At 53.2% G+C, this 13,600-nt stretch overlaps 2 protein-coding genes across 3 annotated transcripts; one reads left to right on the forward strand and one right to left on the reverse strand.

The window, feature by feature from the left end:
- Positions 1 to 1,871: 1,871 nt before the first annotated feature.
- Abhd8 (abhydrolase domain containing 8) lies at positions 1,872 to 9,879 on the reverse strand. Of its 2 annotated transcripts, XM_030243705.1 has the most exons (6): positions 9,656 to 9,879; positions 8,638 to 8,968; positions 6,418 to 7,144; positions 3,550 to 3,720; positions 3,210 to 3,426; positions 1,877 to 2,549 (listed from the first exon to the last, which is right to left on the reverse strand). In XM_030243705.1, exons 2-6 carry the CDS (start codon positions 8,645 to 8,647, stop codon positions 2,355 to 2,357), a joined length of 1,320 nt encoding a protein of 439 aa, XP_030099565.1. In that variant the 5' UTR covers positions 8,648 to 8,968; positions 9,656 to 9,879; the 3' UTR covers positions 1,877 to 2,354. The 2 variants fall into 2 exon arrangements, with proteins under 2 accessions (NP_071864.2, XP_030099565.1); NM_022419.3 differs by lacking the exon at positions 9,656 to 9,879 and having other exon boundaries at positions 1,872 to 2,549; positions 8,638 to 8,829.
- Positions 9,880 to 10,097: 218 nt separating this feature from the next.
- Mrpl34 (mitochondrial ribosomal protein L34) lies at positions 10,098 to 10,925 on the forward strand. The gene is made up of 2 exons (NM_053162.2): positions 10,098 to 10,239; positions 10,422 to 10,925. The coding sequence occupies exons 1-2, from the start codon at positions 10,175 to 10,177 to the stop codon at positions 10,633 to 10,635; spliced, it is 279 nt and encodes a 92-aa protein (NP_444392.1). The 5' UTR covers positions 10,098 to 10,174; the 3' UTR covers positions 10,636 to 10,925.
- The last annotated feature ends 2,675 nt before the right edge of the window (positions 10,926 to 13,600 follow it).

Raw genomic sequence — 13,600 nt, forward strand, 5'->3', positions numbered from 1 at the left:
ATCTTCAGAATGAGGCAGGGGCGTGGTTCAGGGGGCGTGGTTCAGGAATAGGGATGCTGTCCTCATGGACTATTGCAGCTTGGTGTGTGGGTCCAGACGGCTCCGGAGACAGTGTTTATTTCCCTCATCAGGCCCTCTGTCCCAAAGCGATCATGATCCTGCATGCCCCAGCCTTCCCTCCCAGTCTGCCTCAGTATCCTCGGGCTTCCGCCACTCTGCCTCATTGTTTTTTGTTTGTTTGTTTGTTTTTGGTATTTTGAAATAGGGTTTCTCTGTGTAGCCCTGGCTGTCCTGAACTCACTCTGTAGACTAGGCTGGCCTAGAACTCAGAAATCTGCCTGCCTCTGCCTCCCAAGTGCTGGGATTAAAGGTGTGCACCACCACTGCCCGGCCCTGCCTCATTGTTTTAACTGCATGTGGGACAGTCTCTAGTGGGCCACATCCTTTTGTGGGTGGAGTCTCCTGTGAGCTCAGATCTGCTCTGTTCAGAAATACAGAATCAAACAGAAGGGGCTGCTGTAGTTGGCCAACTAATCTCTACTCGAATCGCCCGGCGATGCTGGGGTGTTCCTCACTATTCACCCCAATGTTCCAGGTTCCCGAATGAAATACACACAGACAGAGGGAGAGGGAGAAGGAGAGGGAGAGGGAGAGGGAGAGGGAGAGGGAGAGGGAGAGGGAGAGGGAGAGGGAGAGGGAGAGGGAGAGGGAAAGCCATATTTTTTAATGTTTTTTAACAGCTCAACGGCTGGGCTACTTCTTAGCCTCCGTGCGGCTAACACACTCTTTCAATATTCCTGACTCACCACTTACTAAAATCCTGGGCACCCCAGACCCAGACCTGTAGCCCTTCTGGGCCATGCCCCCGACTCTTACACAATGGTTCTGTGCTCTTCTGTACCTCTCACGTCTGGTTTTTACTACTTTCCTGGCATGGCAGCCCCTCCCCTGTCCCTTGCCCAAGAATCTTAAAAGTACTGCCTTTGTCTCCCTACCCAGCCATTTGCTGCTGGCAACTTTATTTACCAATAAAAACCAACTTGGGGCAAGGACCCTCAGTGTCTTATGTATGGACATGTGGATTCTCTTACAATATTCGGGTCCCAATTAACATAAATAGCATTAGACCAAATCCGAAACAAGGGGCTGCTCTGTGGCAAGGGTCTCTCTGCCTGATGTCACCATGATAATGGGCACATGGGCTGCAGCGCACCCTGCTTGTCCTCCTGCTGAGGGGACAAAGAGCTGCAGCTTCAGGACATGCAGAGCCAAGGCTGTGTGCTGAGAAAGTGATCAAGAAACCTGAGTAGCCAGAGGGGTTGGTGCATGACAGCTTGTCCAATTCTAGATTTAGCTGGCAGTGTGTGTGTGTGTGTGTGTGTGTGTGTGTGTGTGTGTGTGTGTGTGTGTGTGTGTGTGTGTGTTGTATGTGGTGCATTTGTGTTCATGACTGAGGATATCCCTCTCTCAGGTCAAGGGTGAACTTTGTGACAGATGGTGCTGTCATGGAGAATAAGGTCTAGGGTGGAGGAAAGCCAGCAGGGACAGCAGAAGCTACTCTAGAACATTCCACTGGCTGGCTGGGCCGGTGGTGGTGCCCACCTTTATCCCAGCACTCAGAAGGCAGAGGCAGGTGACTCTCTGAGTTGGGGGTCAGCCTGGTCTATAGAGTGAGTTCCAGGATAGCCAGGGCTACATAGAGAAACCCTGTCTGGGAGTAGGGGTGGGGAACCATTCCACTCTCACCTTGTTCTGGTCATACCAGGAGAGCAAACATGGAGAAGGGGAGAGACAGAGATTGTGCCAGACAGTGCTACTTGTCCATCATCTCAGCCCTCAAGATGCTGAGGCAGGAGAATCACAAATTGGAGGCCAGTTTGGATTGTCTTTTTTATTATTATTATTTTATTGACTTACAAGTTGCCATATGCGGGGATTTGTGGCTCCGACCCCTCCCTCCTTGGGTGCCTAGCTCCCAGTCCCAAGCAATGGGGATGGCGCGGTAGGGTCTCCCAGGACAGGATAGGAGCCCTTCCCCAGGATTCTCCTTAGGGCTTCCCAGTGCGGAATGGAGCACAGCGGAGGGGAAGACCGAGTGGGATGGCAGCCCGCGCGCTGCAGCTTCAGGGACTCGGGGAGGCAGGGAGGGGGCTCTGTACAAGGTCACACCCTTCGGTCGCGCGTGGAAAGGGCACCATAGCTGCCCTGGGCACTGAGTCTCCAACACTGACTGTGCCTGGTTCGCTCTGGGGCATGCCCAGGCCCCGCCCATCGGCATGAGGCCCCGCCCAGCCAGCCCACGCCCAGTCTAAGAGCCTCTACTACTCAAGATCCAGGAGTCCCTGCGCCGCTGGTCACTTCTCCTCCCCTGGAGCCGGCTCTGGCTGCAGCAGCTGTGGCTTGGGCTTTGGCTCGAGCTTTGGCTCAGCCTCGGGTTCTGGCTCCCACAGCAGGAACTCGTGTAACAGCGTGTTGACCGTTTCAGGACACTCCAGCATCACCATGTGGCTGCCTTCCTCGATGAGCTTGAGAAAGGCCAGCAGCAGGATCTACGGGCACACCGAGAAGTTCCTCCTGTTGTTTACCCTTCAGCCCCACCCAAGAGGATGCCAGGGATGACCTGTCACCCTTCTGGACCCTCTCCAGGTATTCTTAACTCAGCCAACACCCATTAAGCGCCTTATAATATGCCCGGGGTTGGACTTCTCAACCTCGGCTCTGCTGACTCTTGGGGTTGGCTCGTTGCTTGGGAGCATCAGCTGTGTTGTAGGGTGCTGGGCAGCCTCCTTGGTCAACCTCAGGAGTGGATGCTAGGGAAGTTCTCTGCCCTCCTCCCCTGCCCACGAATGATTCTAGATGTCTTCAAGATTTGCCCTTGGTGAGCATGCTCCTGCCTTTCCTGAACAGTCCTAAGAATCACAAAGCCACAGCCATTCAGATATCTTACCCAAAGGAAGCTACATGTCAAAGCCTGCCACTCAAAGACCCCGCCCACCCAGAGCTGTCAGAAAGCCACACCCACCGGGAAAGTTCACACCCACCCAGCCTTGCCCCCACTGGCTCCTTTCTGGAAAACCAAGCTTTCCCACAGGCCAAGCCTACTCAGAACCCATGCTGGCAGGATGGACCACATACACCCCTAAGTCACGCCCAGGCACAGGCACAAGGAGTGTGTATCGGGAGTGGTGTTCTAGAGCCACAGATCCTACCTCAGCCATGCGTTGGTCCTCTTCCACTGGCACAAATTTGTCGTGCATGCCGTGCACTAGCAGCACGGGTACCGTCAGCTCCGCGTGGTAGACCTCGTCGCCTTCAGGCCAATACTGGCCACTCATCATGGCCCGCAGCACGAAGGAGGACACATTGAACGCATTGCCCTCCTTCAGCAGCTGCTTTTCTTTGGCCCCTTGGCGGGCAAAGCCGGCCCTGGGATGCGAAGATGTCATTTGAGCCTGACCACTATGGGACACACCCCAGAGCCAGCCCCTACAGATCAGTAATGCAAGGTCACCCCTCCCCATGCCCAGATCCCAGGGCCAGAGATCTTACTTGAGGAAACTCCAGGCCAGGCAAGGTGACAGGCAGTGCAGGACACATGTGGGCATGTTGAAGATGGAGCATAGGCTGGGCTCCAGTGCCGTGGGGCCCCCACCGTTGATCATGATCACTTTGTGTACAAGATCTGGGTACTCGTGGGCCAGGAAAGTACAGAAGGAGACACTGGGGGCAGGGATGGAAGAATCCGAGTAAGCAGGACACAGACAGTGCTTTCCTCCCACCCTGATCACTAGGCAGGCCCTCAGACAACAATTTCCTGTGTACTCATGGAGGGGAACCCAGCTGGCTGACCGAGGGGTGTCCCTCCAGGAGCAGGTGTGCAGTGCTGAGGATGGAGGGAGGGAGCCCGTGGCTTTGTTCACACTGGGCATGCCCGGCCCTTTGGTCTTGAGGCAAGCTCTTAGCAAGCCCATGACAGCCTCTGCATAGCCAGAGCTCATATCCACCCTCAAGTGCTAGGGTTACAGCATACACACCCTGTAAGTTTTGGGGTAGTTCTTGTTAGAAAGAGGATCTCTCGCTTTAGCTTTGACCAGCTTGGAAATTGCTGTGTAGATCAGGCTGGACTAGAACTTCCAGAGATGTGCCTGCCTCCCAGGTATGCTTCTGTGTGACTTCTGGCATGGCTGTGACCACTAACACGGTGACCTTGGCTGTCTTGTTACTTTGCTGTGTGGGAATGTGCTCCCTTGAGTGGATGCTTGGTAACCTGCAGACAGCACTGTCCCATCTGAGACTCACCTATGGTGGCCATACCTTTCTAAACAGTATCTAGGGAGTGCTATCCACCCTTATGGCGGCAGCTAGACTCTGGAATCTCCTCAGGGGTTCTCCACTGGGAGTGCTTCCGCCCAGCATCTGAAGACAGGACGTCATGGCTGCCTTTGTGGGCACGGAAGGCACTCATGGCTACAATCCCTTAGAAGATGTACTCACTGGGTACCAGGTAACTACACAGAGAACTACCTACCCCCTCCCCCTTTCTAAAACAGTCTCACTCACTCAATGTATAGTCCTCGCTGGAATGGACTTCATGGAAATCCTCCTGCCCCAGTTCCCGGAGCACTGGATTTACAGGCATGTCCAACCCCATGTGGCTTTTATTTTTGTTTTTGTTAAGACACCAAGTCTCAGTGCTCTGCTGTCCAAGCTGACCTTGAAATTCCAGGGTCAGGGGCTTGCCCTGCTCACCTACATCACCTGGTTAATAGCTTGAAGGCTCCAAATAGAAGGGGTGGAAGAGGAATGGGCCTGACCATTAGACCACACCCCCCACACACACACATTACACACACATACATCCACACACACACACATACACACACACAGAGTATGTAATGTTGTCCCACAGTAACCCATAGGTTGGCTGATTATTACATGTTTGTAAAAAATAAACATTTTTTCAGACAGGCTGTGTTATATAGCCCAGGACAAGCTTGAGAGCATAGCAATGAATGCCCCTGCCTCACTCTCTGAAGTGCTGAAATTACAGGCATGACCTACCATCACCAGCTTTTAAAATTTACTTTTTAGGCTGGGCATGGCAGCCCACACCTTTTATCCCATCACTCAGGAAGCAGAGGCAGGTGGATCGCTGTGAGTTCTAGGTCACCATGTGAGTTCCAGGACAGCCAGGGCTATGTAGACAGACCTGTCTTAAAAGTAAAAACAACCTGCCTGATCTACAGAGTGAGCTCCAGGTCAGCCAGGGCTACACAGAGAAACCCTGTCTCGAAAAACAAAACATAATCCCAGTACTTGGGAGGCAGAGGCAGGCGGATTTCTGAGTTCAAGGCCAGCCTGGTCTACAAAGTGAGTTCCAGGACAGCCAGGGCTACACAGAGAAACCCTGTCTTGAAAAACCGAAAAAAAAAAAAAGTAAAAACAAAAACAAAATTAATTTTAAATGTTTAAGGATAGAAAATATTCTGTTTATTGACTTTTTTTTTGAGATGCAAGGGATTGAAGCCAGGCCTTGTGCATACCAGGTACACATCTCTACCCCCGAGAGATTTCCCAGCTTCGGTGTTGAGGGATGTGGGTCCTCATGTATGTTAAACTTGTCTGGGAGCTGTGTAGCTGAGAGTGACCATTACATCTGATTCTGTCTCTGCCTCCCAAGGGTGGGGCGGTAGATGAGGGCTGCCATGCCTGGCTTTCAATGCTGTTTATTGATTTTTGAGACAAAGTCTCATCCTATAGCTCTGACTGGTCTTAAATTCATAGCAATCCTCCTGCCTTGGTCTTGGAAGTTCTGGGGTATCATGCCCATACCCTGTAGTTTGTTTTTTGGTTGTTGCTGTAGTTGTTGTAGTTGTTGTTGTTTTTAACATAGGTTTTTGCTATAAGTGTAGCCCTGGTTTGGAAACGACTTCATAGCCGGGGCCCGCCTTACATTTTGAGCTATCTTCCAATGTCAGCCTCCTAAGTATGGTGATGACACACTTGCTACCACAGGTGACCAGATACTAATGACTAGGTCAGAGCTCTAGTGTCAAGCTACTCCCAGCCCCTCACTGAAGGATTCTAGGCAGGGCTCCACACTGAGCCACGCCTCCTGTCCTTCACTAAAGGATTCTAGGCAAGGTTTCACCCTGACTATGCCTCCAGCTCCCTCAGTGGGGCTTTGAGCCACACGCCCAGCCCAATCTCATTTTCCAAGTAAAGAAGTTGTTGCGTGGGGTAGCATAGAAGGCTTTTATTCTAGTCTTTGGGATGTAAATGCAGGAGGACCAGGTGTTCAAGTTCAGCCTCAGCTACATAATGATTTTTGAGGCTAGCCTGGGGTACACAAAGCCCTGTCTCAACCTAGCTCCAGGGGGAAGGGAATGGTTTGTGAGCATCCCACTCGGATCTTACCCGTAAGAATGGCCGATGAGCACATTGCGCTTCTTGGCATAGCGTGTGAAGATGGCCCTCATATCCTCTGCCAATGCGTAAAAGGTGTAGGCAGCTGCCACCTGCGGCGCAGAGCTGGCTCCATGGCCCGCCAGGTCAGGTGCCACCACCTCATAGCCGAGTCGCACAAAGAAGTCTAGCTGCTCCTTCCAGATGGCGAGTGAGCCACCGACTCCGTGAATGAAGAACAGCACCACATCAGCCTGCGCACCCTTGCAGCTGGTGATGCGCTGCTCACAGTCGATGTGGATGGTCCTCTTCGGACGCCGTGGGCGGCGCCGTCGCCCGCTGCCTGGGTTGGCCCGGGTGTCTCCTCCTGCGGGCTCAGCCAGCTCAACCTCGAGTGCAGCAGGCGGGTCCCCGGAGCCACTGCGGCCTTGCAGGTCGGCACGAGGCGCTCGGCCCAGGTTCTCCACCACCAGCCTCCCGTTGCGGTACACTGTGATACGGCGCTGGCAGCGCACAAGGCCCGTCTTGACCCCTGGATCATCTTCAGGAGGTGGTGGTGGCGGCGTGGGGATGGGCGCGGGCCCCGCATGCTTTACCCGCAGCACCCGGCCTGGCTTGACCTCCACGAATGTGTAGCCGTCACTGGACTCGACACTCTCCAGTGGCCGCACGGCGTTAGGGGGAGTCCCCAGCAGGCAGCAGAAAAAGCCATCTGTCACCCCAGTCAGCATGGTGTGTTCTGGAGAGAGGAACAGTGGCTAGCTCAGTGTTGGTGGCTCTGGTCTTGCATCGGGTAAGCAGGACCTGGAAGCCCCTTCCAGGTTTCCCCAGACACCCCAATGCCAGACAAGTTCTCAGGGTGTCCCTTAGTACAATACTGAAGAGAGCATGGGGGAGGGGGGCTTCCAGAAGGAGAAAACATTAAAGCAAGAGCCCATTGCAAGGAGACCCTTGCCCCACCAGCTGGAGTTTATCATTTATTCACAAATCCGTATCTTTATGTACAAATTCATCCACACACTGATTTATGCAAGCATGGATGCAAGCTGGTTTGCATGCTTACTTTTGAGAAAGAAACTCATGTAGCCCAGGCTGGCTTGGAAATCCTCATGCTGCCCAGACTGACCTTGCTCTGCCTTCCACCTCCGGAGTTGTAGCAGGTTGAGCATACAGGTGTTCCTAAGACCAAAGGGAACCTCGAACTCCCACAGTCCTCCTGCCTCTACCTTCCCAAGTGTTGGGGTGACAGATGTGCATCAACATGATGCCATTGGTTTGTTTTTGAAACAAGGTCTCATTCTGTCGTCCTGGGCTGTACACTGGTCTCAAACTCCTTGCAATCCTCCTGCCTCCACCTCTGCCAGTACTAGAATGACTAGTGTGAACCCCGATCACTGCCAACCTTTTACACGGGGTTTCATTCTGTAGTCCATGCTGGCCTCAACCTTGTGCCCAAGCTCCTGGGTGGTGAGATGACAGCCCATAAAGCCTGGCTCTTATTCTAAAATGTCAAAGTTCTTAGCTCAGGCCTCTAGTGTTAATCTGACTAGTGACGAATGAGGCGGGGGAAGGATGTTGGCCACTAGAACTCGGGTTGTATCCGGCTCCAGGTTCAGAAGAGAGCTAGAGCTGACTTGCACAGTATCGAGAACTGATGGAGGTTGCTGCCCTCAGCATCCTGTGTTCAAAGGGTACACAACCCTAGTGGCAGCCAGGAAGATAAAGGCAGAACCTGACTGGGGGCTCTGGGCCTCCATCCGGTTCCCTTGGCCACCCCCCCCGGTGTCCATGACAACCACAGGCGGTTACATAACTCCAGGGGATACCGGAGCAGCACACCCCCATTGTCTGAGGCATAGGGATGGGGCCAGCTTCGTTTTTCCATCACGGCCTGGGCGCCGCTGGAGTGATGGTCATTAAATACCCCGCTCGTGATAGCCCCGGATGCACTTGAGGGGAAAGCAGGCCTTGCTCCTCATTTCTAAGGCTGTGGAACCCCGACTGTGGCGGCTTCTCTAAAGCGCAGCGCCAGTCCTGTTTCCCAGCCCGACCCGCTTTTCCCTGGAGTTCGTCACCCCCGCGGTGGGGTCAAGGCTACCGGGGTTCCGCAGCATCCTAGCAGTACGAATGCGGAGCTTGGCGGTTATCCACCCCCGGCAGCGACACCCCCCACCCCTCAGTGGAGGCCTGGCAGCCTGGTGACTCCTCTCTCGGGGAACAGAGCCAGCTCACCTGAGGTCATCGAGGGGCCCGGGGCCCGAGGCAGGACGCAGGGGTCCCGGGCGGAGAAGCCAGCGTCCACCTGCAGGTGCCGCTTACATGGTGGTGCGGGGTTGGCCGCATTAGCGCGGACAGGCGCGGGCCCGGACGGTCAACGCAGGGGCATCCCGCAGCCGCGTAGCAAACCGGCCCTGTAAGTCCCACCCAGCGTGGGCGGGGCCTGGAGCAGATGGGCAGGCATCTCGGCCTATGGCAGCGGCGAGCCGTCTGGCCTAGATAACCGTCCAACCAGAGGCTTCTCTTCCCAGGATCAGCGCGCGGTCTGCAAGCAGCAGCCCCACCCCTGTGAAGAGTTTGGGGGGAATGAGGGAGGGATGGGCTAGAGCCTGGACCGAGAAGGGCTTGCAGTCGAGGGACAGCGAGTAGCTTGGGGGTGTGGTGGATGTGCTCTGTCTGGGACAGGGTCTCCTCAGCCAGCTTCTGCCTCCCGCAAGGCGGTATGCCCTCTGTCTCTTGACCTTCTCGTTCTGCACACTTCCAAATCTCTACACTTTCAGGTCGGGAAACAGACAAAACATCAAGGCAGGCATTTGAACCAGAGGCTGTGTCAGAAGTGTCAGAGCTGCTGCAGAACTAGCGAATGGGAATTGCATCCTAGTGATGGGGTCTCTGCTACACCAAGACTGAGCCCCAGGCTAACCTTCCCACCCTGGCGCGCTGTTCGCTCATGGGCTCAAGGTGCAGCCCAAACACTTGTCGCCATCCCTTCTACACACCTTCTACATACAATAAGTACTCAACACATCGCCTCAATTATTTGTAGGCACAACTAGCCATTTTACCATTTAGTTCATGGTAAGGACCATGAACTTCAGAAATGCTGGTGTGTACGGCTTCCTGTGGCTGCTGGCACGGCTGTCTGGACATCTTCTTTAAACAGTGGAGAGCTATGGAAGGTGTGTGAACAGGAGTCCAGATCTGAGCTGCGGGAAGAAAATTCCCCCAGGCCAGCCTGAAGGATTAAACTAACCAGAGCAAATTCACAACGCACGAGTTTTCGAGATTATGAAGAGCTGGAACTCAAGGACATCCGGGCCGCGCGCCAAGAGAAGTCTTGGCTGCGGGCGCCAAGAAGCTGCCAGCCCGCTGCGTGCCAGCTGCCCGTCTTCAATGAGGGCGGGTGAAAAGGCCAGCAGCCAGTTCTCCAGACTGCTGCCAGAGTCGTCACCACCACTCTGGGGCGCCCTCTACCAGTGGCCGAGGCGAAGAACTACAACTCCCAGAAGGCCAGGGGGACAGAATGTCATACGCACACGCAGGAGTTTACATTCGTTCGCCCTCTCCTGGTCATTTTGGAGAACTACATGCCACTGAGGACAGACATCCCCCAACCCCCACCCCACTATCGTCACCTGCAGGTGTGGAACTACAGCTCCCGGAAGGCCCCGCGGCAACAAGAACTACATTTCCCAGAAGGCATTGTCAAGGAGCCCAGAGTGTAGGAACTGGCATTGACCCGGACGACCGGACCATTGACCCGCCGCTGGATATGGCTTTCCTAGCCCGGTGCTTTGGGTGCCAGGCCTGCAGATCGGTGGCCCTATTGAGTGGCAGGTGAGTGTTCAGAGATACCCTGCTCCAGAATGGAAACAAGGGTGGTCTCTATAGACTACCATGCGTACTTATGTAGCGCCTTTTGTAAACAAGCTCTTTTGTTGCCCTGCCCATTACAAAGGCGGCTCAGAAAGTCATACAGCGTACATTCTCTGAGATTCACGGTTCCTCTGGTCCCACAGGTATCTCCAGTCCAGAGTCTGGATGGGGCTCCCGGACTCCTGGCCTCTCCTCTCCCTGCAGCAGGCTCGCGGCCGCGCGCGCGGAAACGAGTATCAGCCGAGCAACATCAAGCGCAAGCACAAGCACGGCTGGGTCCGTCGGCTGAGCACGCCTGCCGGCGTGCAGGTCATCCTCCGTCGCATGCTGAAGGGCCGCAAGTCCCTGAGCCACTGAGGAGCGCAACGTCGCAGGGAATAGACTCAGACGCCGGTAGAGTTGCCCGAGGGCGAGAAGTTGGGGCAAGCTGAAAGTGGGGGTCTGTCCCTTCGTAGGTTTTTAGACGCATCCCCCGTCGACGGCTGCTTACCAACCACCAGCACCTGCGATACCTCATCCATTTCTGTGAATATATTTGAAGGCATCTTTGCAAGACGGGGTCATTAAAACACAGACACCACCCCTACGTTTCCAGCCATTCCAAAGTATTACCGACTTAATAAATATTCACGTTTCTTGAACCACTACGTATGTATTAACTTACAGTTCTGGAAGACTGGTCGGGGTTAGGGATCTTGGGGCTTCTGCTTGACCCCAGGACTCCAACAGGGCTTTTAGTTCATAGGTTCTGTGTCCCCATACAGGAAAGTATTCTCTCTCAGTTCCTGTGGCCTCTATGTTTCTATTTCAGATCTGACCCCCATGTGCTCCAACACCCCAGCTCTAAATCCACGTGACCCATCAGACAACGGGTCCCTTCATGACAAGGCAGGGGCTGCTGACATAACTCAGCAGGTAAAGGCGTTTGCTAAATAATGCTTCAGGACCTAAGTTCAATCCCAGGAATGCACACCATAAAAGGAGAGGACAGTCAGTTACTAACTACAGACGAGACATCGGGCCAAATCGGAAGCCAGCACCACTCTTAAATCACCCAGTGTGGCATTGTTTTAGATTGATGTATTTATATGTTGTATATGCCATTTACTTGTGGCTTAGTTTGGTTTCTACCAAAAACAGCTGGTAGAGGAAACAATTTATTCTGTCTCAGTTAACAGTCCATCTCTGAAGATGGTCAGGCAGGACCTGAAGGCAGGAGCTGATGCAGAGGCCTTGGAAGGGTGCCACTTGTGCTCAGCCTGCTCCTCATGGCTTACTCAGCCTGCTTTCTTATAGAATTTAGCACCACCATCCCAGGCATGGCACTACCCACAATGGGCTGAGCCCTCCCCAATAATCTCTGATTAATAAAATGCATAGCCATGTGCCGGGTGTGGTGGCGCACGCCTTTGATCCCAGCAGTCCGGAGGCAGAGGCAAGTGGATTTCTGAGTTCGAGGCCAGCCTGGTCTACAGAGTGAATTCCAGGACAGCCAGGGCTACACTGAGAAACCCTGTCTCGAAAAACAAACAAACAAACAAAAACAAAACAAAAAAAATGTATAGCCATGATGGCCTTGAATTCCTGACCCTCCTCCCAGACATGGCACTCTTGTGGGGAGGATAGGTAGGCAGTGTCAGATTTTGCCCTAAGTCTGGCTCTAACACCTGCTATAGTTCTCCAGAGGCCCAAGGTTTTAGTCCTACCTCAGGGGTCCAAATTCCAGGTCCCTCAGGCTTCCCCCCTATGTTGTAGTTACCCCCTATCCAATCCCTCCTGCAGACCCAGTCCTTTCTTCCAGCTGGGGCACACACCTTTAATCCCAGCATTCAGAATTTGAGACCAGCCTGGACTACACAGAGAAACCTTGTCTCAAAGAAAAGAAAATGTCCCACAGGCTTGCCTACAACCCAATCTTATGGAAGGATTTTCTTAATTGATGCTCCCTCCTCCAAGGACTCTAGCTTGTATCAAGTTGACATAAAAAATTATCCAAGAGAGTCTCAGTGAGTGAACTGTTTATGGTGCAAGCTTGAAGACCTGAGTTTATATCCCCATACTCACAAAAGGCCAGACATATCAGTGGCCCAAGCACTTGGGAATCAGTGGTAGGCAGATCCTGGGGGCTTGCTAGCCAACCAGTCTAGCCAAAATGGTCCAATTCCAGGTTCAGTGAGAGACCCTGTCATAAAATATAAATGAAGGGGCTGAGGCTATGCCTCTGGCAGAACAGTTGGCCAGCATGGAACAACCCAAGTTCCATACCTAGCACCCCACACACCCCGGTGAAGCACACTTGAGATTCCAGGGTCTCAGAGGCAGGATGATCAGAACAAATCATTCTTAGCAACATAGCAAGGTAAGGCCAACCTGGACTTCATGAATTCCTATTTCTAAGTGAACGAGGGCCAGTGGGATAGCTCAGCATGAAAAGGCACTTGCCAGTCAAGTCTGGTGACCTGAGTTGATACTGGAACCCATGTGAAGGTGGGTAAGAGGGGTCCTCTGCCCCCTACACATTCATCACACACAACAACACAGTGTAATGAACAGGCCAGTCAGTGAGGTGGGGAGCCATAGAAGAAGACAGCACAATGGAAGCCTTAGCTTCATGCCACACAGCGCTAGTTCAGAACCCATGTATGAAAAGTAAAGTTTAAAAGCTGAGTGTCAGGGGGCTGGTGAGATGGCTCAGTGGGTAAGAGCACCCAACTGCTCTTCCGAAGGTCTGGAGTTCAAATCCCAGCAACCACATGGTGGCTCACAACCATCTGTAACAAGATCTGACGCCCTCTTCTGGTGTGTCTGAAGACAGCTACAGTGTACTTACATATAATAAATAAATCTTAAAAAAAAAAAAAAGCTGAGTGTTGCTGGTGTACACCTTTAATCCCAGCACTAGGTGGGGCAGAGGCAGGCAGATCTGTGAAATTGAGGCTAGCCTGGTCTTCAGAGTGCCAGGGCAGCCACAGTACAAGTAAAACCCTGGGTGCATGTGTGTCATTCCAGCACTCAGGAGGAGATAGCTACATCCTAAGGGAATTCCAGATCCAGCCTAGGCTACACAGACCTGTCTTAAAAACATGAAATTAGGAGGCTGGCCAGGTGGCTCAACTATAAAAAGCTCTTATCACCATGCCAGATGACCAGACCTTGATCCTGGACCACACAGGGTGGAAAGGACTCCCAAAAAGTAGCCCTCGTTACATGAAGACTGTTGTGTACACACACACACACACACTCATAATTCTTAAAATGTTATACAACTTTTTCTGAGACAAGGTATGCTGTGCTGGAAGTCTTGCTCTGTAGACCAGGCAGG

This window comes from Mus musculus, chromosome 8 (assembly GCF_000001635.26).
Source record: "Mus musculus strain C57BL/6J chromosome 8, GRCm38.p6 C57BL/6J".
NCBI classification, from domain to species: domain Eukaryota; kingdom Metazoa; phylum Chordata; class Mammalia; order Rodentia; family Muridae; genus Mus; species Mus musculus.

What these genes read in the sequence shown, in the direction of transcription:
- Abhd8 (NM_022419.3), bottom strand. An exon ending in CTCATCGGCCATTCTTACGG is followed by an intron (nt 3,721 to 6,417) that starts GTAAGATCCGAG and finishes CCCTGCCCCCAG; the next exon opens with TGTCTCCTTCTGTACTTTCC. An exon ending in CTGGCCTGGAGTTTCCTCAA is followed by an intron (nt 3,427 to 3,549) that starts GTAAGATCTCTG and finishes TTCGCATCCCAG; the next exon opens with GGCCGGCTTTGCCCGCCAAG.
- Mrpl34 (NM_053162.2), top strand. Translation starts at nt 10,175, where the DNA reads ATGGCTTTCCTAGCCCGGTGCTTTGGGTGCCAGGCCTGCAGATCGGTG. An exon ending in GTGGCCCTATTGAGTGGCAG is followed by an intron (nt 10,240 to 10,421) that starts GTGAGTGTTCAG and finishes CTGGTCCCACAG; the next exon opens with GTATCTCCAGTCCAGAGTCT.